At 43.2% G+C, this 24,400-nt stretch overlaps 1 protein-coding gene and 1 long non-coding RNA gene across 2 annotated transcripts in view; both read left to right on the top strand.

Annotated features, from left to right (window-relative positions):
* LOC135383406 (atrial natriuretic peptide receptor 1-like) overlaps positions 1-24,400 on the top strand; it is a 283,616-nt gene that overhangs the window by 171,349 nt on the left and 87,867 nt on the right. Inside the window, exon 3 of the mRNA XM_064612872.1 lies at positions 4,556-4,705. Within this exon, the coding sequence (XP_064468942.1) occupies positions 4,556-4,705 (150 nt within the window). The remainder of the gene's footprint in view (positions 1-4,555; positions 4,706-24,400) is intronic.
* LOC135383405 (uncharacterized) lies at positions 11,203-14,065 on the top strand. Its single transcript, XR_010419855.1, has 4 exons — positions 11,203-11,300; positions 11,431-11,526; positions 11,650-11,768; positions 12,751-14,065. It is a non-coding gene; the product is annotated as an uncharacterized LOC135383405 (long non-coding RNA).

Below are 24,400 nucleotides of genomic sequence, written 5' to 3' on the forward strand. Positions count from 1 at the left end.
TCGCGTCGCTCAAATAATTTGTTCAATATCTTGCTCACACAATATCTGGATGGCAGGGCTACTATCAGTTTTCCTAACGTAAATCCGACCGTGCTTAGTCCAGCTGTGCAACCAGTTGATCCACTTGAGTCTTCGATCGTATAAGCTTTTAGGTCGAAAGGTTTACTAACTAATCCAGCGCGTTGTTCGTATGGAACAGCTTTCCTGTCATCGTGGAGTGATATCATGCAGTTGCTGATCTTGGATGGGCTTATCGTGGGCCAAAATCTTTTAGGGGTCTGTAATAAGAAGGTTGGGCATAATATGTGAGAAAAAACTTTCTTTTAGCATCTTTGACTGCCCTCTCGTAGGAATGAGCGCAAGAACAATACATATCCCACAACTCACAGGTACTGCCTGACGTAGCTCGTAGCTCGTATAGGGTCTTTTTCGTATTCATTAATGATTTTGTTGTACCACGGTTCACGGGACGAAGTAACGATGGACAAAGAAGGTACATACTTCTCGACAAGGCTTTACAAAGTGGCGATTTAAAGAAAAGACAGTTTTCTTGTGTAGAATGGGATGACAGGTTAGATAAAAATGACTGAAGTGACGCGCAGGGCATTATTAATGGCAGTAAAGTTGACTCCGTCTTTCTTTATTTATTTATTTACCCTCAAATCACATGAAATTACAGAGGGGAGTGGAAATAACGAGGAAGCAAATGAAAAAGTACAAAGTTACACATGAAATACGTCGTGGAGTAAAGAACGGAACCTTGTTGAGTCCCGAACCACTGCGATGGTAGCAGTAAGTCATTCCAGTCACTAGCTGTCTTGGGAACGAATGAGTTCTGGAAGTGATTATTTCGACTAAAGGGAATAAGGACTTTTTCAGGATGATCCAAGTACCTAGGTGAGGAGGAGAAAAAAGGGAATACCTGGGAAGAGTGTCATTATAATACATTTTATGAAATAGCAACAGACGAGAGATTTTACGGCGTAGAGAAAGAGATGGTAGAGAGGCGCGATATTTGAGCTCGCTGACGCTGGAATGACGTGAGTAATCTGAAAAAATGAAGCGAACAGCCCTGTTCTGTACCGATTCTAATTTCTGAATGAGGTGATCCCGGTAAGGATCCCAAATAGACGCCGCGTATTCAATTTTAGAGCGAACTAGTGGGTGTACAGTTGGAAGCTATAGTTCGATAGGTGCTTTGGAGTAATTACGTTTGATGAAGCCTAGCATCTGGTTAGATTTCGAGTATAAATGATTAATGTAAAGATCCCATGTGAAGCTGTTAGTTATATGAACAGCCAAATATTTATATGCAATTACAGTGTCAAGTATGATAATATCTAGATAATATGTGTTGAGCGTATGATTAGTGCGACATACTGACATGTGTTTGCACTTGTTAGTGTTCAATGGCATAAGCCAAGTGTTACACCAGGAAGAAATGGCATGGAGATCACTTTGTAAGGCAGATTTCTCAGAGGGGGTTGTATACGATAGATCACGCAGTCGTCTGCAAAGAGTCTAATGGTTGATGAAATGCCATGCGGTAGGTCATTAATGTAAATTAAGAACAAAAGTGGGCCGAGAACAGAACCTTGTGGAACTCCAGATAAGACAGATGTAATGGAGGAAGTGGTGTTATTTGCATATAGACAAATTGAGTTATGTTGTGAAGAAAGTTCCCCAATCCATGCTAGTAAATTTGGATAAACTCTTAGGAGAGACAGTTTATGAAGGAGAAGGTGATGATAAACTTTATCGAAGGCTTTGTGGAAGTCAATGAATATGGCGTCTATTTGGGAACCAGCGTGGATAGATGAAAATAAGTCATAGGTGAAGTAAGCTAGTTGCGTTTCGCAAGAGAGACCACGGAGAAAACCGTGTTGTACGTTTGAGAAGAATGAATTGGGTTCAAGGAATTTAAGAGATTAGAGTATACTACATGCTCGAGTAACTTGCAAGGAATCGATGTTAATGAAATGGGCCTGTAGTTACCTGGGTCGTTTTTGCTACCTGACTTGTGAACTGGAATGACCTTCGCAACCCTCCAGTCGTCCGGGACTCTACAAGAGAGCAAGCTTTGCGAAAATAGTTTAAACAGTAAAACACTAGTTATATCCTTCGTGCTTTTCAAGAACTTGGTTGTAATATTATCGATCCCGCAACTGCACAAGAGTTTTGAGCCCACCGTCGTACAATTTTATGTTTTTTTTCTCTCTCTCTTCTTAGTGTGACCTTTCGAGACACTTGCACGTAAACTAAAATGGCCAACTCTGTGGTCACTTATGCCTGGCATGTGTAGAAGGACTCGACTATGTCAGGGGTAGATGAGAAAACAAGTACCAATTATGTTAGCGGTACTCTCGGTCACTTGTATGGGCGCTGCTACCATTTGGTAAAGATGAAAATCTGAACGCATGTCTAGAAAATCTTTGGCAAGGGGAGCACAACCAGACGCGACACATGGTAAGTTCCAATCGATACCAGTAATGTTAAAGTCGCCCAGAAGCATTGTTTTGCACTTAGGAGAGCGAATATTATTATCAGGCAAAACAATCCGCAATTCTCTGACAAAATCGGCGACGTAATCGGGCGGTCGATAACATGCACCAAAATAATAAGTGAAAAGCCCTGCATTCTACAGCGATGAACAAACGTTTGCGGAACACGCTTCGGCGCGTTCCTTCCTCAGAGTGACACGCTAGCAGCGAATGGGACCTTACAGACTTACAGACATGTGCCTAGGTAATCCAGTCACGTGTTTGCAAGTCCGTACGGCATCCCATTCGCTGCTAGCGTGTCATTCTTGAGAAAGGAATGCGCCGCAGCATGGTCGGTAAACTTTTCTCCCGCACTGTATACACCGTTTTCCAGCCAGCCTGCCTCCCAACGCTTTCGCACCCAGCACCTTCCAGCAAGGAGGATAGCGATACCATGGAGGAAGCATACGACACGTGTGCTTTCCTTCTCTCTGGCATGTGCGGTAAACAGTTTTCAAAATGCTCCCTCGGTTAGACTGCGCTGTGCTTTCAATATGGCGGCGTCCACGGGAAAACGGTGTATACACGAACCCACACAATCTCAAGAACAGATGATACACGCACTAACTAAGACAGGAGGTGATTTTTCACAGAGATAAGGGCGCATCCTTCCATGCTTGTCTTTACGGTAATGAGTAAGTAATTAATTTGTAAGTGAGTAATTTGTCAGTGAAGGCACGATTACATATCTTGGATATCAGTGATCAGCCACGTTTCCGTTAGTATGACAGCATCGCAGATAGTTGAAGAAATGAGGTGTTCGAGATCATCCGGTTTGTTTATTATTACACCTCAAGCGTCAGTATAAAGCACAGAGGGAAGAGGGGGCCAGGGCGCTGAACATGCACTGGGCGCGACGAGTCATCTGCCAGAACATTCCACAACTTTCGCTTGTTCGTAATGATATTCATGTATTTTACCATCGAAATGTAGCTTATCGAATGGGACCAGGGCTTAGATTGCGCCATAGCGAGTTCGACGAGGCGTTTGCTGGCTATGCGAACATGAGCGCTCCACTTCACCCTTCATTCCCTCCAACTGTATATACAGCGTGGCAGGAGCGGCGGAAGGGCGATTACAGGGGTTACTGTAGACCTCCTGAATTTGTGAAGGGGGCGCAAAATTCCCATGGAGATCAGGCGTCAAAGTGTTATCTTAGGTTCCGTATGCGAATAAAATGCCAGAAACCTTTTCCTGAATTGCTCAAATTGCCAGCATAGTCAAAGCTTTGTTGATTGATGCGGTAGAGCTCACGACGCCATGACCTGAAAGTGTTCACGGGTTCCAGGACCAGATTTGATTTGTAAAAGAAAAAATGGAGATGTTAGCCCTGAGCCACTCGGGACTGGCAACACCGGGATGTTTTAAACAACTCCCAGTCTCATGTGTGCCATGAGTTGTAGAATCGAAAGCTGCACCTCACAGCCGCGACTCCTACAACAGATCTCTACCCGAGAAACGTCATCATGACGTTGATACACATACTGAAACCGAAACAAATCGGAAGCGGAAAGCTGGGTTTAGGAATGGGCACTTGTTCGCTGTCTCCTATTGAAAGAAAAGTAAACCGAAGGTCGCGTCCCTTTCAGAGACCATCGTAATCGTACTGGTCGTACCCTAGCGTCTGTCCAGCGAAACACGACCGGCGCGCGCCAAAGCGGAGCCGGCGCCATATTTGCGCCATCTATTGAATATGTAAGGAACCCCCTTCGGCGGCGTCTGGGTCACAGAGCATGCGCAAGAGCGTTGTGAAAAAGGTCCATTCCGGACGTTGCGCTGTCCCTGCGGCGTGGTGAGAAATGCGGAGGAATGCGGTAAGAGCAAAAACATGTAAGCGATACCGTATGGTGTGGTTATAGTTGTACGTATATATTCTCTATTATCAAACAAGTCAATTCGGGCAACGCATTCACTTTATTCCTCTTGAAAGAGCGAGGAACGCTCGTGTGTGCGTTGATCTCGAATACATGTGCAAGAGGAAGAACACTTGATTTTTTTCTACCTTGAACACGTAGGGACCAAGACAGTGATGGAGTCCTCGAGAACCTGTTGGACCACATGGAGCAGTATGCAAACAGTCTCGAGTCCCTCGTTGAAGAGAGGACGGCTGATTACTTGGAGCAGAAGATGAAGGCGGAAGATCTTCTCTACCAACTTCTTCCCAAGTGAGTGTCTTCGCAAGTGCTATTGCTTGTTCCTTCAGTATGTGTTCTGTTCATTTCCCTGCGGCATAAGCTCGAGTTAATCCCTACAGCGGCCTCGTCTGCCATGCAAACTCATTCTTGCTCGCCATGCATAGTGAGCGATTGGCGAAAACCTTCCCTTCGTGCACCTTCGTCCAGTGATTTTCGGAAGTCAGCGATCACGTGTAGGTGTCCGCAACAGATGTTGGAGGGACGAGTATAAAATAACAGCCCCCATTAGTTTGGTGTAACTTGGCTTTGAGAGCCCATTTGGCGGCTCAGGTGTGACACAGGAATAGGAGGTCAGAGCCTCAAACCTAGTTTATTTTCACATGCAGAAGGAAAACGACAGCGCTCTATACTATTGCAAAGTCTGCTGAGAGTTTTTATATTCGGCGTCTTATTTATTTATTCATTAATGCTGCAGGCCATCCACATGGTCAAAAGCAGGAAAGGGGGGGAGTGCAATATGTTTATTATGTAAAAAATAGGAGGGAAAGGTTAGCCTGCGCTACGCCGGCTTGTTATTCCCAGGAAAGAAAGGAAGAAAAAAAAAGAAAGACAAACAAAATGAAAAACAAACAAACAAAAAGGAAAACAAACACGAAATTGATCACAGTTCACCCAGAAGGTCGCAGATCCGCAGGAACTGAACAAGTACCTCTGTCAACTGACTATGTTGTCTGGGGCCTAGCAGCGTAGTCAGGGAAAAGTCCGAAATCCTGAGGCGAGCGATGCGCGACCGTAGGAGAAGACGATGTTGGCGGTAACGGGTGCAGTGCAGCAGCCAGTATGGGATGTCTCCTTCAACATGACAGGTGGGGAAGTTGGGGGACGAAAGGTGGCCCATTTTAAAGAGGAGTAGTGGAGTCCGCGCCACATTCAGTCGAAGCCTGTGGAGCAAGGACTCTTCCTCTATGGGGTAGCGGCCTACCAGTGTGTGGGTCATCGTAGGGTCAATCGAGCGCAGAAAAGGGTTCGTCCTGGCAGCGTCTTGGAAAAAAGCCTGAGAGCTATTTCTGCAGTATCGGTGGATGGCTTGCCGACAGGCAGACGGGGTAAGCAGGACAGCAGTGACAGACCCAGCTGCACGAGTACACCTGGCCGTAGGAATCGGCGAGGGCATTCCCCGAGATACCAACGTGGCACGGAATCCACTGGAAACACACACTGTGACCTAGTGACGACAGTATGGCGTGCAGTCAAAGGATCTCCGTGTAGATGTCGTTGATAACTTTGGGCGAATACGATGCCAGGGCCTCCAAGGCTGACTTATTATCCGAAAGAGTAGTCCATGCTCTTGGTGTCGACGAAGAGATGTACCGTAGAGCAGATAAGATAGCAGAGGCTTCTGCTTCGGGTGATGACAACGCGGGCAGCAGCTTGAAACCGCGCTCGTATGCCTCCTCAGGAATAAAAAATGCAGATGATGATCCATCGGATGCCACCGAGCCGTCAGTCTAAATCTCCATTCGATTCGAGTGCAGGGAGTGGGGATGTTGCAGCGTTAGTTGGCATGCCACAACAGCTGGGACATGGCTCTTTTTCGGAAGACCAGGAACGGATGTGTGCACGGAGGGCAGACTTAAGGTCCACAGCGGCTCCGTATAGGAGTGCAAGGTATGCGATGGTGGGAATTGTCCTTGTAGACGCAGAACAGCTCTGCCGTACGCAGAAGCAGGGCAATGCTGCGTAACATCACGAAGGTGGTGACATGGGTGTCGTACAAGACAGCGTGTGTAAGTTTGGAGGGTTGTCGTGTCCCGGATGATAAGCACGGAAGGAATCCGCGCTTCGGCGATAGCAGAGAAGGTTTCCGTGGTCTTCGGGACTCCCAAGCAAGTGTGCAGGCTACGAGCTTGGAGATTAAGCAGTTGCCGTTCCTTGAAGGGGGAAATACCGTGCAACACAGGCAAGCAGTAGCGTGAAGTGCCCGTAATAAGAGAGTTGTGTACTTGGAGGAGGGAGCAGGAGGGATTACACGAAATTGCAGTTATAAAAGGAACATCCGAAAAATATGACAACAAATGGAAAGTACACAACGCGCACTCAAAATATACACAATTCTAAGCCTTATATCCAATCAATCAGTCAATCGTTTATTTCCCTTTTATGGGTGGAAGAGAGAGCAAAAAGCCAACAACAACAACAATAAATGATGACGATGAGATGGGCAAAAAGCCACAGAGGCTTGACAAGGCTCCTCTCGCCACTTACAGTTCAGCAGCTGTGTATACAAAAAAGAAAAAAGAAAAGCTTAGAACCGTACTATACCAACAAAATACAGTGTTATGAGACGAAATACTACCTTACGAACGATTGTAATCCACATTATACAAAACACAATATGGAAGCAACTTCATACATTCAATGTAACACAGCTGGTTATCGCATAAAAAAAGAAAATGTTTTGTTTTGTTTAGTAATAAGGGATCAACGTTCACATCGATAAATTTATTAAATACACGAGATGGGCAAAAAGCCACAGAGGCTTGACAAGGCTCCTCTCCCCACTTACAGTTCAGCAGTTGTGTATACAAAAAAGAAAAAAGAAAAGCTTAGAACCGTACTATACCAACAAAATACAGTGTTATGAGACGAAATACTACCTTACGAACGATTGTAATCAACATTATACAAAACACAATATGGAAGCAGCTTCATACATCCAATGTAACACAGCTGGTTATCGCATAAAAAAGAAAATGTTTTGTTTTGTTTAGTAATAAGGGATCAACGTTCACATCGACAAATTTATTAAATACACGAGATGGGCAAAAAGCCACAGAGGCTTGACAAGGCTCCTCTCCCCACTTACAGTTCAGCAGTTGTGTATACAAAAAAGAAAAAAGAAAAGCTTAGAACCGTACTATACCAACAAAATACAGTGTTATGAGACGAAATACTACCTTACGAACGATTGTAATCAACATTATACAAAACACAATATGGAAGCAACTTCATACATCCAATGTAACACAGCTGTTTATCGCATAAAAAAAGAAAATGTTCTGTTTTGTTTAGTAATAAGGGATCAACGTTCACATCGATAAATTTATTAAATATACGAGATGGCACTACATATTCTAGAGATTGTCTACCGTCCCAAGCAGGACACAATATTGGGTTGGCTGGTCGTTGGCGATACGGGTTCAATATGGGGCCCGTTTCGCCAAGATTTCCCCCGTATTGGCAATATTTCATTTCATTTCATTTCATTTATTTCTGGTTATGTCAAACACAAAACAAGGTGGTACGCAAAAAAGCAGCAGAAGCCACTTGGGGGCTTCATATATATATCGGCCCCATATTGCCCAGATTGAGTCAATATTGGGAAAATCCTGGCAATATGGGCCCCATATTGCCCGTGTACACCCCATAGTGACTGAAAATAGAGAAAATGGTACGTACCCGTGTTGCACAAATGCCCAAGCAGCACGGCAAGATTGGACGTTGAAGCGTGTGAAATGCCCAATTCAATACGTCGTTATATCCAACAACTTCCCGCAGATTATACACATTGATCGAAACAGTCAACGTACGTTGCAATCCCATTGTAACATTCACTAGAACTCGACAACTCAACTTTCCACATTCTGGAAGCAGCCGCCACATTGCTTCGCGATGCCAATGCCACTCGGTCGAACCAACTGAGAGCGAGCGTGGTCGTTTCAGCGAAAACACGCGTCCTACAACTAATGCGCATGCGCAACAGTACCAGCGGACGTTTCATACGGGCTAAAATGTCGCTGGTTTCTCTAATGATAACGGAATTGCGGCAGGTCAAGTAAAAAACACAATGTTTGATAGAAAGGGATGGCTCTTCTGTAAAGCTGGGTGCTTTAGTTACTGCAAGCAGTGCGAGTTGCTCTGGCGTATGTCCGTCACCATCGCGAAAGTGTTTCGCTTCTTTGTACTCTGGGCGCGGGCTGGAAATTTTTGGTTAACAGACCGTTGCGATCGCAATGACGGCTTTTGAGGGATGGCATTGGCAGTTCCGTGGGTCTGCCTGCCTAGGCCTACTTGATCCTGCTCTTCGTTTTTAGGGCGAGAGCTGTACTATTTTTGAAATTGATTACATGCTACATATACGACTTAGTGAAATGTTGTTGTACGTTGAATGATGTATGTACATTCATGCCTTGGCCGACCTCAGTTGGCTGGCATTATAGTTAAATAAAAAATGTGATGTGGGCAAGCTTTCGTTTGTCCCATCCTACAGTTGGCAATACGACCAGTCCTCCTCAGGTGACCGAGGATGCGGCTGTAGAGTATGTACCACTGCGCCAATCTACAACGTTGCAAGCTCATTGGCCCAGATTGTGTGCGCGCTCCGATTGGTCGACAACGTTTTGACATCGCATCTTGTACGCGCGCATGTGTGTGCAGCGTCCCGGCGGCTGTTTCAGCAGTTTCAGCATAGTTTCGAAATAGCTCGCATCGGTCGGCACGGCGTCCGTCCTCTTGGGTTCCGTGTTTCGGTGATGTCAATCGGCAGAACAGTTTGTGATTCTACCCGTGTTGTGCTGTTCCTGGAAACGACTATTATGTCACGTACAGCCTATCAACTACGAAATTGGAATGCTTCGTGGGCTGGTGCGGTTGGAGCGTGAAGAACGCGTTCGGGCGCCGTCGGATTTTGAGGCCTGACAACAAAGACAGTGTTACGATTACGTGCCACACAAGCGTCTTTTCCGCTCCGCAAACAACGAAAGAAGATGCTCATCATAAAATGGGCCGGCAAGGCGTCCTGTTGTGTTCCGTGTTTCGGTGATGTCAATCGGCAGAACAGTCTGTAGAAGTGTTCGCTGGTTTATTCATGCGTCGATATGATTCAACGTGTGTTGTGCTGTTCCTGGACACGACTATTATCCCACGAACAGTCTATCAACTCCGGAACCGGAATGCTTCGTGAGTTGGAGCGGTTGGAGAGTGAAGAACAAGCGCGGGCCCCGTCGGATTTCGAGAGCTGTGTTCGTTTTGCTTCAAGTTCCAACTTGGTTACAGTGCGTCAGCAACGCAGTGGACTTTGTATTCACAGTGCACTCATGTATCAGATCTTTGAATCAGTGCTTTGTGTCAAATAAATATTTCTTTTAGCCAAAAGAAGCTTCAGTTATTTTGAATATCGGGTAACGGCGGTAGGCGTGAAATCCGGTAGAAGTCGATGGTAGCCAGAACCGGTCGAAAGGTCAGCCAAAGTTAGGGCTCCTGATTGGCCGACTGGCATTGCATAATTTCTACAACGTTGCACTCTCATTGGTCGTGTGCCCAGTGTTGTGTGAATTATCTCAAACTATGGGCTCTATGGGGAGCTGTTGGAGCCTGATACGACTGCCTGTATCCTTCAGCAAGACGGGCGTAGCACCCGTTCTTCGTTTTTTATTTTTTTTATTTCAGTGACAGCATAAAAGTGATACATTAAGGCTGAAAGGCCATCCGGATCATAGCCGAAGCTAGTGCGATGCGTAGAAACATGTCAAACAAATATATGACAGCAGTATACACTGAACCCCAATACTACTACACATAAATATGCAAGTCACAAAAATCCTAAACAGTGTTATCTATGTTGATTCAAGACCAGTACTGTGAAGTAAGTGCCTATATAATGCTAATTTAAAGTTCCTAGATGAAATTACAGATAGTGGTAAGGAATTCCACTTAATTACGCCTTGATATTGTGAAGTACGCATCCCATGCTCATTCGCTTGTTGTTGTACTAAGAGATGATGCCCTAACACGGAGCGGCTGGTGCGAGTTACAGAGGAAAAAATGAAGACCTAGAACTAGCCCTTCAGTAATAATATATTTCCTTATCATCAATACAGTCCTTTCAAAACACAGTGTGTTAAAGGTCAGATATGCCGATTTTGAAGTGCCGCAGAACTGAGCGATACTCGCGCTGTGTGTTCATTACCTAACACTGAATATGTGTGCGAAATATCTTGCTCCAACTGTTCGTAGTTTTTTAGAAAACAGTTTTTTTAGTTCCCACGCCCGGCCGTCAGACCGTCGGCAAACCCTGCGCACGGGCGCACCGACGTCACTGCTCTCGGTTTATCTGTCTTTGGCTTGGCATGCACTCTTGGCTTGGCCGCTTGGCTTCTTTCGTTTCGTACTCTGTGCATCGTACATAAGCGAACAGCTGTTATGTTATTGCTAAGCCGGAAACAAAGCATGTGAATATTTTTTTTTTTTTGGCAAGGCGTCGTTTGGAAAGTGCACTTCCTTGTTCTGACCTTGCCTTTTATGGGCTGGAGCGATATGCCACGGCGAAGTTGTCGAAGATGCGACGGTGCTACGTGCTACGCTGTTAGAACAATTCATCGGAGCATTCAAGTGTTACCTTTTATAAGCTGCTAAAAGACCAAGCAGTGCGAAGCTCTTGGCTGACAGTGGTGCCTGCTAATTTCCACTGCAAGGATTTCGTCAACGAATGTTATCATAGGTTATACGCGCGACTCCAGAGGTTGGAATATCGGCACGAAATCGTCGGATGAAAATCTGAGGTGCCCGACGCACAACATTTTGAACGTGCCACGGAGGATCAAGGCAAAAAACGAGAGCAAAAAAGGTAAGTCGAGGTTCAGATACAAAAAATAGCAAGCCTAATGAATCGTGCAGCTGTCCTACTGCGCTTACTCTGATATAACCACGATTAACAACACAATAGTATTGATAATCTAACTTCTGAATTGTCACAGGTGCACGCTGAAGGCGGAAATGAAGCATGATCTGGCTTGCATCTGGTGCATGAAGAAATTGCTGGCACGTTAGTTGCAGTCTACCTCCACCAACAGGTACGACAGTGTGATGTTATAATTTGAGTATTCACCTAAGTTCAACTTTTCATGTGCACTCGCATGCAAGCATCTTGACACCACTTTTAAATCTGCCCTCAAAGTTACAACCTGTGCTTTCAGGGTGGAAAACAAAGGTCGCCATTCCGATTAGCTGCTATCTCCCAGTTCAAGCACTTTTGCTGTCTGGACACTGGTTCCTGTGGATGGGCTGTTACAAGCTTCACTGTCTGATATAGAAGGTACGTTACATTAGTTCAGTTAATTTGTCTTTTGCACATTTTCGTTACTGTTAGTTGGATTACTGTTGGACATACAATCCTTTGACACACAGAAGCTGATGTCGCCTCTGATAACGTTTTAGAATTTTCAGTGTCATCAACGTCCATTGAGGAAGGTGCCTTTACTATCTGTGAACCTTTAATTGAAGAATAGTCCAGAATTCATGTTAACATTGTCTACTCTTATTAATTCACTGTCTGTGTTCTGAGAGCTTAGAAAAATCGAAACTATTTATTTGTCACAACTTCACACTGGATGTGGTACTGGCTCGACATGTAAGCTAAAATACCTGGATTCTACAATAATTGTGTTGAACTTGGTGCATTACCGTGGGCAATGCCACATTCACTACATTTTTAGTGGGTCTGGTGCACAAATACTGTGTGCATACTGCATACATACATACTGTTTGATAGGCAAAAATACCTGAGGAGTGCTGTGTAGTCTTTTTACTAAAGTCCATACCCTTACTGCAAAGTCACAGTACGTAGAACAGCAATGTGCAGGTATGCTGCGATAGAGATTCATAACAGAAAGAAAACTGTTGAGAGCATCTAAATTTTAATGAGACGAGACGTTCGTGCGCAAGGCTGCTCTTGTTAATGTCTAACATGAAGTTACAAAATCCCGGAATATATAAAACATGTTGTAATGTAGAGAGCGAGGGTTGCTACAGACATAAAAATAATTACACAATCATATATAATAAAATAAAAAGGGGGTACAACTCCCCCCTCAACTCAACTCGACAACTCAATAACTCTACTTATTCTCTACCTTACAACATGTCATATATTCTGGAATTTTGTAACTTGATGTTAGACCTCAAGAAGTACAGCCTTCTGTGCGAAAGTCCAGTTTCTGTTGTGCACAATCATTATACAGTAAATACGACTATCCATTTCTTGTCATTAAATGCTTTTTCTTTCTTTTTTTCTGCAGTGATGAGCATCCATAAGAACACATGGCAGAAAGGGAGTCTCTTTGAGATGACAAACCCTCATCACCTCATGAGGATACAATGGTTGACGAATGGTTCTCAAGTACATCGAAACTTCAACAAATAATTCATGAAAAAGCCGGTCAGTGCTAGCACCAGGAATTGAACGTGGACCGTCCTGCTACCAGTCAGAGATGTTACATTTCAGGTGCTCATTGACTTTTGGTGAATTACTTGTTGACTTTGTCCCAAGGTGGAGCTCGCCACAGCTCATTTGTCTATCTGTTAATGTTGTGGCGTGTGTTGCGTTTTTCTCTTTGTGTGTTCCAGACTCAGAACGGTAAATTTGGATCAGGTCAGGTACGTTTCATTTAGACATGGCAAACATAAAGTGGTGTTTCTCAACACAACTTAGCAGTGGCCTTCATGCATTACTGCCACGGCCATTAAGCGTGAATGGAAGGCTGCACATTATGCATGATGTAAAACCCCAAGACTAGGAACATGAAGGGACAAACACAAACACGTCCCTTTTTGTTCCCTAGTCACGGGGTTTTACATATGCATCATCTTCACCAGCTCACTTGCTTCCTAGCCATTTTTTCTGCCACATTATGTTCACTCTACTTCTATCGTGTGCTATGTAATCTTGTTCAAGTTCTGTCAAACGACGTGTAATACTATAAAAACATTCAGTACACTGTTTATGTGGGTTGAATGGTAGCGCATAAATGCAGAAAGGGAACTGTCATGTTATGGAAAGTGTTTACGTATTGTACATTTAACTACTAATTTTATTGGTTAGCTTTCGCCGGCATATGATGTCAAGCCATGTTATATTAATTTGGAACATGTTCTTCTTAGTAGCCAGAGCAGCTGACACACATTGAGAACATAGCCCGTGTGTGTTTGTCTTTTCCACCGCAGCCCTTGGGTTTCCTCCCTGATGGCTACACATGTCAGGGATAGGTTTCAGAACCGGTAGTTCCCGCCAATTGTGAATTACTTTTCAGGGGATCATCACGCTGGCAGATGAAACATATCGTTTAAATTATTTGCAGGACAGGAATTGCGTAGCTTCACACAAATACTACTACTACGACGTAAGAGTGGTTTCAAATCTAGTTTTTTTGCATTCCTGACATTATCGCACGAGATGTAGTATCCACTATGATCCTTTATATGAGGGGTATGTACAGTGCAATCAACAGATGCTATTTACAAATCTGTGTTTTCTACTGTGTTGAAATGGGGTAGTTTGTATCTGAGAGATATAGTGAAACACAGGCAGCCAAGGACAGACTTTTGATTCCCTCGAGAAACATGGCAACACATTGCAGGGATTCTGGATGCTGCATAAATTTCCAGAACACACAGCTCAAGGCAGCGGTTAAATAACAAGTGGTTAGAGAAATACAAGACAGTTGCATGTGTAAGCAGTCTGCTGTTGGATTTGCTTCTGTCTGAGACACGTTATCTCAAAGGGAACGCACGGACACACTCCGAATGATACTAGGGCTGCCTGTGAAATAGAATGAGGAGAGGGGAAGATATATAACCCTTTTTTCTTGTCTGTTATTCTATTGGTTAACTTGTCATTTGCTTAGCAGCATATATGTGTATATTCCAGAGTCTGCTAATAAATATATCAGTTGAGAGCTAGCAGTCGCATTGCAGATGTCTCATCCTGTCCTTGGCTGCTTGTGTTTCACTATGGCCATGCTTGCTATTGCAAAAACAGAAAACAAAAAAAGACAATAGAAAAACACGAAAAGAGCGACCTAAAAAGCTGCCTGTGCTAGTGCTCACATGGAGGGAATGCAATGAGGTAGCATGTTCCATTCATGAACTGTGCATAGTAGTACATATCACAACGACAACCAATTATTCAGATTTTTTTTTGAAGTACTTTGTTTTTTTAGCTTTGTTTGCACAGTCTATTATTGGAGCTTTATGTGACTCCCCTCTTGAGCTACTTTAAGATTGCTGATGCTGTGCAGTTTGTTAATTTTGAAACTGTACTGTGCTGAGGTACAAAAACAGAATTGTCATATCTGCATTTGAGCACATAGGAATAATTTGTAAGTACTTTCCTTGTTGACATTAATATTTGCACCAGGTCACAACATTGTTGATTGATGGAAAATGTAAATAAATATATTTATTTGCTTGCCAAACAATGCACAAATGTCTTCTTTTCTAGTGAGATATTCCCTGTTGACCAGAAATAAATGTGGAAAAGTTAAAGGGGCACAATAATGGTAGAGTCTAGCATTGCTTTTTGCCACTTCACATATATTCACTGTTGTTCGTTTGCACATGTAGGAACAGGAAGGTAGAGCATGCGCATAAAAAATTTCGTATGCAGCCACACATATGGTTCAGAAGATTAATTAGATGATGTCCAAGCATATATAATTGTGCTTGTGCAATGGGTATGCTAATGGATTGCTTCCATGAAGCCTTTTCATTTATTTTTTATAAATTCTTTTTATAAACGTTATTTTTATTTTATATAAATTTCATATTACATATTGTATACTTATATTTTTATAAATTAAAAACTCAAATTACACGGCCCCTGTAAGTGTGCCCTTTTTAAATGGTTTGGTAACGTGCCTGAAACTGTAAAGGTAAGAGGCCATCGAGAATGCTGCAGACAAGGTTGCAACTTACATATTGCTTATCATGTCCTACATACAAAGTGATTTGTACAATAATTCCTGAGCACGGAATTAATTCCGACGATGGCCAGTGATGTCACCCGGGACGACAAGTCACATAATTGCCTCTAACACTTTTACACCCCATGGGCTGAGTTGTGAATTGAAAGAGCACTCTACAGAAGGATAAGGTGCACCTGATTTCTAGGATCTATGCTATGCCCTAACTCTTCAGACACCACATTTCTAAAAACACCATTTCTAAGTGGCAGTATGTGCTCTGGTACTTCTTTTGCGTCTGCATAGTGTGCAACCACATGGCTACTGGAGCTTTCGTGTGCATGTTTTTGTGCGACGGTGCTCATTACAAACAATATCCAGATGTTAGACATAAAATGCAGTAGTTTGTAGCGTGCCACACAACGCAGCGTGGGGGTGTGATTCAAAGATTGCTTCTGGAAAATGCACAGAATCCCACAAAAAGTTTAAAATGTGATTTGTATTTCGTTTTACGTCTCTCGTCGTTACATACCATCGTCGACGCTGTTGCGCATTGATAAATCGTACGTAAAACTTGTCCCATAGTAGTATGCGGTTTCTCAAATACACAGCACAATTTTTTCCTGCAGGAATAAAACGCTGTCGGCATTTTCTTGCTAACACGGCTGTCGAAACGTCAGTCTCTACAATGGGCAAGTGATGTAAAGGCGCTAACGCAGACGAGACTTGATACAAATTGTACATGCTCACAAAACACAAACGACGAATTCCAGTCACAACATCGCACAGAGGTTGGTTCGCGAGTGAGTTCGCAGCTGCTGCACTGTTTACTTATCGCGGAACGGTGGAACCCGGCTGTCCGCCATCTTCAAGCACAGATACGTGAAGCCGCGAGAAGCCGTAGCTGAAATCCACTGGCAAGTACGAAGGCGCGTACACGTCACAATGCCCGTTCGGGTGCATCTACGTCATAAAAATGGCTGCGCCCATGTGTGTTTCGGAATGAATTATCTATTTTTTTGACATGGTACTGTACCGAACTGAGAGAATGAAGGTGCATTTTGGGGAGAGCTGGATGTGGGCTTTCAGAATATCACAACCGTTTCGACTATTTGGGATATCGGCATAGCTGACCTTTAAATGGCAGAATGCGCAGTGTTTCATACAAAGGTAGACATGATTGCCTAGGATGTGCATTCAATATTGTGCGAATTATACGGTTTTGAAGAAGTTCAATGGGTCTTAAGTAAGTTTTATAAGTGTGCCCCCATGATTCAATGCAATATAAGAGGTGACATTGGACTAATGAGAAATACAGAATTCTTAGGACAGCCAGAGGGAAGATTTTGCTCACCCTGTACAAAGCGCCACACGCTTGAGATACTTAGATAACTTAGATAACTTGATAACTTAGAACATACTTGTGAAATATGTGGCTTCCAGTTAAGATGGAAGTCTAGCACAACACCCAGGTACTTAATACTATTAAGGCGTTCGATGGGTAAGCCCTTGATGATAACATTAAATTTTGATAAGTCAACACTTTTACGATGCGAACGAAATACTATGTATTTTGTCTTCGATATATTTAACTCAAGGGGGGGGGGATATGTTTATTAAGAAAAAAAGAAAGGAAAGGTTAGCCAGGCAAAGAGCCGGCTCAAGGGCTTTGTTTTCTAACCATCCGAGAAGCAATGGCATAAAAGAAGCAATGTTGATTCGAATTGTATCTATACATTTGCTAGTAAAAAACAACGCCGTATCATCAGCATACATAATGCAATTTGAAGACATTCCACTACGAAAGTCATTTACGTACAAGATAAAGAACAAAGGTCCCAAGGCCGAGCCCTGGGGGACGCCAGTATGTATTGGGAGTGACGAAGAGTGGTGCCCGGCAATAGATACAGTTTGTGTTCTATTGCTGAGGTAAATGGAGAAAAACTCGAAAGAGTGGCCTCTTATACCATATTTAGACAATTTAGCGAGGAGGATATTATGTTGAACTGTATCAAAGGCCTTCTTCAAGTCTAAAAAAATGCCAACACAGTATTCACCTCTATTAATAGTACTGTTGATAATTTCAGTTGCTGAAAGTACAGCAGTAGTTGTGGACCTCGACCTGCGAAACCCATGTTGGTTTGGGCTGATTATATTGTGTTTTTCAAAGAAAGTTGTCAATCTAGAGAATAGTACTTTTTCGAAAATTATGTTAAGCGCGCTTAACACGGAGATTGGGCGGTAATTAGTTAAATTATTATAGTCGCCATTTTTATATACTGGTACCACTCTAGCACTTTTCAAGATAGCTGGATAGCAAGCCTCAGCAATAGAAGAATTAAAGACTGTAGCCAGCATCGGACATGGATATCTCTATTCTGCCGTATTACCTTCATAGTGATATTGTCACTGCCAGGCGAAGTATTATCAGAGCACTTATTTATAGCCTCGAGAATATCGTCACCAGTAACACCGAACAGTGCAAACGTATTCTCATTGTCATTATGAGTGTGACATGGGACACTGCCAATGTAGTTTCCACGTGAAGAGCCCAAGTTAACAAAGAACCCATTAAAATGCTCGCACAATAAGGTCAGATCATCAGTCGTCGTAGGCAGTACTTGCTTTGGTAATTTCTTTCCCATAGCCTCATTTATAATCCGCCATACTGGAATAGCAAGCCGACGTCCCGTTTGGCTGACCTTTCCCTGGTTTTTTTCCTTTTCGTCTAATATATATATCCCCCCCCCCCGCCATACTAGACGAGGATTACTGCTTGTCCGTATTAACTGACGATAATATTCACGTTTACGCTCTCGGATCATCTTAACCGAGATATTACGATAATAACTAAATTTATCTTTGAAGTGCTGATTTTGATTATCCCGTTTGAACTTACGTGCCCAATAATTTTTTTTCTCTCAAAATTTCCAAGATGGGAGCTGTCATCCACGGGCTGTCATCCAGCTGTCATTTGGGACGATGCAGTGTTGTTTTTTGTAATTCTTTGCAACGTGATTCAATGAGACCTGCAGAAATGAAAAAGCAAAAAGGAGAGAGAAATAATGTCAGTGGTGGGTATTAAACTGGATTTAACTGGATAATGCTTTATTATTACACGGACTCCCCGTTGGCGTTATCACAGAAATATTGGCGCAAAATGGGCTTGCCAATATGGGCAGCCCATATTGGACCAATATTGGGAATCTTGGCAGCCCATATGTGTCCAATAATGGACCATTATTGGTGTGCTGCTTGGGGTAATTCGCACTACATAGAGGCAAATACCACTGCTCCCTTTTGGTATGTATGTTCGTATGCATAAATTACATATTTCAAGACAAACAGTAATGTTTTCCCAGTGCAAGAAACTGTTAAGGCTAGTTTGTAGTTATAAAACTTGAAACTGGAATAATTCTGTATCTGTCAAGTAGGCTTGTTGTATGTGAAAGACTATCTACACCAGCGACCACTCTAAGTGCTGAGTTGAGTTGAGTTGACAAGAAAAGAAGAAAAAAAAAGGAGAAATAGGCACTCATTACGAGAGCCGTCTACTCCAGATCACTTAGGAAAACAAAAATGGCTAACTACAATAAGAACAATGAGTGACAAAGACACTCAGTCAGTCACTCACACACACTGCCGGTCACACGGTCACACTGTGTCCACCAACTTGAGTCTGCGCAAAATCGCACAAATGCCTGCATGGCGTGGAACTGATGGTCGGGTGTCCAAGGGCCCCGAACCTTAACAGCATCGAAGGGTCTGCCATCCAGCCGAGCTAAAGAAGCTTGTAGAGATTGTCTGTGCTGCTGATACCGTGGACAGGATAATAAGATATGTTCAGTGTCCCCAACAGTCCCACAGGTGCCACAGTTAGGTGAATCCGCCTGTCCAAGGTTGTGAAGAAGACGTCGGCTATAGGGCACGTTGAGGCGGAGCCTGTGGTAAAGTGACGCAAACGGCCTAGGGAACGATGTCGGGAAAGTGGGAAGCCCCGGGTCAACGCGGTGTAGCAGCGAGGCGCGAGCCCCGCCAGAAAGCCATTGTGCCTCAGCCAGTTGGCGACACAAGGCAGTCAACATGACCACTAAAGTCCGAAAAGAGTAAAGACTCATCTATTTCACTTGATGAAATAGATGAGTCGTGACGCACGCTTCTGATGTGCTCTGCGTGCCACATCAGCCGCATCATGCCCAGGTATGCCGCAATGTCCTGGGACCCACTCACTCTAAGTGCTCTTTTTTGCATTACACACAGCTGGTTCATACTTGTACCTGTGACAGTGCCCCAAACTAAAGAACGATAGTTGTACTGCGAGTAAAATAATTCATTATATATCTGTAACCGCATTTTTTTCCGATAATAAATGTGGATGCTTGCTCAATGTCCCATTTACTGGTGGGCCATTCCACGCCAAATGATCCAGACCACCTAGTTTGTCGACTTCTGTTCGACTGCTCGACCACCTAGAATTTCATGTGAATTGATTTTTTTTTCCTCTGACTCCGAAAGCAACGGGACATCGGACTTTTCTAACGAAATTCAAATTTTAGGGGTAGCAGCGCCCCTCAAAGATGCAGTGCTTGCCGAAAACCCATGTCGTTTTAAGCAGGCATTATGGCCCAAGTAGGGCACGGAACACGTTAAAAGGCTCTTATTTGATATGGGGGAGTTTATTTTACCGTATGTAAGCAATTTTCACCATCGCACCCGAAGGGCTCGACGCTTGTGGGGTGCACAACATTTGCAAAGTTTCTGCAAGTTTACGAATTTTTTTGCAATATAAAACTCTGGAATTTCTTCCTCAAAATTTTTTGTCGTATAGCCCTCATGCTGTACTTTGAGCACAAAAAAATTCAACACCGCTGGGGCATTGTAAGCTGCAGTAAAAAAATTGATAAGTTGTGAAAATTCGACAAATTGCACATTTTTTACAAAAGATTCGGGGTGAGGAGGTCGGGATAGAAGCATGATCAAGGTGTCATTCGATGCATCGTCTTCCTAGCAAGACGTAGCAAAAAAATCTCAGCTGTACTTTTTGTTAAACTCAAATAATGTTTTTTTTTAATTGAAGGTAACTTCGCAAACGTGTATTCGCGCTGCGGCGCATCGTACCTAATGAACAATTGAGCCGGTCACTCACAAAACACTAGATGGAAATAAAACACTAGGCAGTCGCATTATTGAAGAGCAAATAACGATTGCAAACACGTGTTTCCCTCCTTCGAGACCCGATGGTTGTGCAGTGAGCGCTCATCAAGCTGGCCATCTTGTGCACCAACGAAACTTTTAGCCAGCTTGCGGTGCTGGTAAGTGAGAGATAAGGAAAGACATGGAGATAGGGGTCCATTCAGGCTTCATGGTACCATGTGATTGAGTTTTGGCCGTGTGGCACCCGGCATACGTCAGTCGAGTCGTTGACATGAGTAGAGTAATCACAGCATGAACAGTGATCAAGTACTGCCCGCACCGAACACAAGCGGAGAATGTTTTCACCAGTAAGTTTCTGGGATGTTCCATTGTTCCTTTCATTTCTTCTTCTTTTTTTTTTGTACGTGTGTGTTAACTCGTTCCAGTATTGGGAACAGAACCTTTTAGCTGTCCACTCCTCTTGCACGTATATAAAACTTACTTAGTAGCTGTGACGTACGATGTTTTCGCTTTGTGTATGTGTATACGTACGTATAAGAGAAAAATTTTGTCAATCACGGGTGCTATCACTTTTGATATCACTAAGCTATTTCAGGGCATTTCTGTTGTGTACAAAGCTATGATACTAGGTTATTCAGGTCAGGTATAACGTTGTGAAGTCTAGTGTGTAAGCCTGACCTTAAAAATGACTTCAGGGAGATCTGGGCCTTTTCACCTTGTTCCTTGGAGCCTGATCACTGCCATGAAACAACGGTAACAAGGGGTCATGTTCGCGGTTTTTTGTGAGTTGAACTGCGACAGTCAAGATCTAAGCCAAGGAACAAGGCAAAAAGTCCCAGATCTCCCTGAAGTCATTTTTATGGTCTTGCTTATACACTAGAGTGTCTTCACATGGCAAACAGTATAAAAATGCCTGTCCTCGTACGCTCGCCCATGTTTCTCTGAAATAACCAAGATAATAAAATGCAAGATGAGTATGAAAGAAACGCTAGACCTGACCTGTATAAGGCAGTATATGCATCATAGCCTTGTACACAACAGAAATGCCCGGAAATAGCTTATCCAGTATTGAAAGTGATAGCACCTGTGACTGACAAAATGTTTCTCTTATACGTACATCTCAACTGTTGGCGTACAAAGCGAAAGGATCGTACATCACAGCTACTAAGTAAGTTTTATATACGTGCAAGAGGAGCGGACAGCTAAAGATATCTGTTTCCAATACTGGAATGAGTTAACACGCACGTGCAAAAAAAATGAAAGGAACAATGACACATACCAGGAACTTACTGTTTAAAGCATTCTCCGTCTGTGTTCGGTGCAGGCGGTACTTGGTCACTGTTCATGTCGTGATTACTCTACTCATGTCAACGACTCGACAGACGGATGCCGGATGCCACACGGCAAAAAATCAGCCATATGGTACCATTAAGCCTGAATGGACCCCTCTCTCCATATCTTTCCTTACCTCTCACTTACCTGCACCGCGAGCTGGCTAAAACTTTCGTTAGAGCGCAAGATGGCCAGCTTGATGAGCGCTCACAGCACAACCGTCGGGTCTTGAAGGAGGCAAACACGTGTTTGCAACCGTTATTTGTTCTTCATAATGCGACTGCCTAGTGTTTTGTTTCCATCTAGTTGGTTGGTTGGTTGGTTGGTTGGTGGTTGGTTTCCATCTAGTGTTTTGTGAGTGACCCGCTCAGTTGTTCATTCGGTACGATACGCCGCAGCGCGCATACACGTTTGCGAAGTTTCCTTCAATTAAAAAATTATTATTTGATGTTAACAAAAAGTACATCTGAGATTTTTTTGCTACGTCTTGCTAGGAAGACGGTGCGTCGAATGACACCATGTTCACACTTCTATCCCGACCTCCTCACACCGAATTTTTCGGTCAAAAATGTGCACTTCCCGATTTTTTACTGCGGCTTACAATGCACCGGTGGGGTTGGATTTTTTCGTACTTAAAGCACAACACGGGGTCTATACGACAAAAAAATTTGAAGATGAAATTCCGGAACTTTATATTGTAAAAAAAAATCGTAAACTTGCACAAACACAAAAATGTGCACCTCCCGATTTTTTACTGCGGCTTACAATGCACCGGTGGGGTTGTATTTTTTCGTACTTAAAGCACAGCACGGGGTCTATACGACAAAAAATTTTGAAGAAGAAATTCCGGAATTTTATATTGTAAAAAAATTCGTAAACTTGCACAAACTTTGCAAATTTCGTGCACGCCACAAGCGTCGAGCTCCTCGAGTGCGATGGTGAAAATTGCTTACATACGGTAAAATGAACCCTCCTCTATCAAACAAGAGCTTTTCAACATGCTCCGTACCTTACGTGGGCCGCAATGCCTGCTTAAAACGACATAAGTTTTCGCCAAGCACTGCATCTTTGAGGGGCTCTGCACCCTATAGATTTCAATCTCGTTAGAAAAGACCAATGTCCTATTGCTTTCGAAGTCATAAGGAACCACCAGAAAAATTCACATAAAATTCTAGGGGGGTCGAGCGGCATCTCTCGATCACTTGGGGTGGAATGGCCCTGCTGCAAGTTTCTTAACAATATAGTTTGTACGCATGTTCCAAGTTAAGTTTTCAGTAAATCTTACTCCTAATGTTTTAATCGAGGATACCTTTTCAATTTGTCTATCAATATAGATAATATTGACGTCTTCCTCAATACCTTCTTTTTGAAGAAGGCGCTTTTGAAGAAGAAGAGCGCATAAGAAATAGATTAAAACTTGTATCTACTCCGAATGGAGTTTCTATGAATAAATGGGAATACTATCGGATAGAAAATAGATAAAGCATTTATATATACATTGAAAACAAAGTAGTTAGACATAGGATAGAAAGTTGCCCCATTTTTCTACACAGATTGTGTTCATGTAGGACACAAAGTTGCCTCATTTTTCTATACTGACTGTATCTATGTACTATATGAAGTGGACTTTACTGTCAATAGATGGTGCGTCACGAAACGGGTTACGAAACAATTTTGAAGAGGGAGCCGATGGCAGTAGCTCGATAATCTTCTTCTGTATCTCAAAAACCAGGAACTTTCCATTTATTTCACCGCCACATCCCACCCACTGCGCAAAACTCCAAACCGCAAAAAAAAGAAAGAAAGAAAGAAAGAAAGGAACGAAAAAGAAACCGAAGAAATACGCTTGCACACGCTCACGCCTGTGAAGTGTTTGCAGAGGAACAGATACTAATAAAACACGCAACGAAATGGCTAGGCCACATGTGGAGCCGTCTTAGCTAGAGATGAACCACACGGGTGAGGAGCGCACGCATAGATTGTTATTTCGGTGGCGAATAACAACCACAAAAAATATTTCCTCCAACTGGTTAGTATATTATTGCATTAAGGACTGTGTTTATTACTCAAATTACTCGAACTAACCCAGCACAATCTCCACACCAAATTAATGTGGTGCTGCCCGTTGCGCATGCATGGAGCCAGCCCCGTACTATACGATTAGCTACATGCTATCAGTGAGTTAAACTTGGTTTAAACGATGGTATAGACAGTTGAAATAGGTACAAAAATGGTACTTCCGCCCTGGTTTACACATACACTTTTTATACCTTTTCTTCTGACAGTGTAGAAGCAGCAGTTCGTCAAGTGCAACATTAAAAAGTAATAAACGGTAAATGTTGCCTGAAGTGATAAGTCACAATATTGCTATTAGCATTTGTATCTATGCCCATACATGCACAAATCACGTGTATTAGTTGTTTTTCAAATGCACAGCAAAAACAAGTAACACATGTCCCTAAAAAAGACCTTTTCGGCGCCTAGTATTAGCTCTATAGAGACT

Source organism: Ornithodoros turicata, chromosome 2 (genome assembly GCF_037126465.1).
Source record: "Ornithodoros turicata isolate Travis chromosome 2, ASM3712646v1, whole genome shotgun sequence".
Taxonomy (NCBI): Eukaryota; Metazoa; Arthropoda; class Arachnida; order Ixodida; family Argasidae; genus Ornithodoros; species Ornithodoros turicata.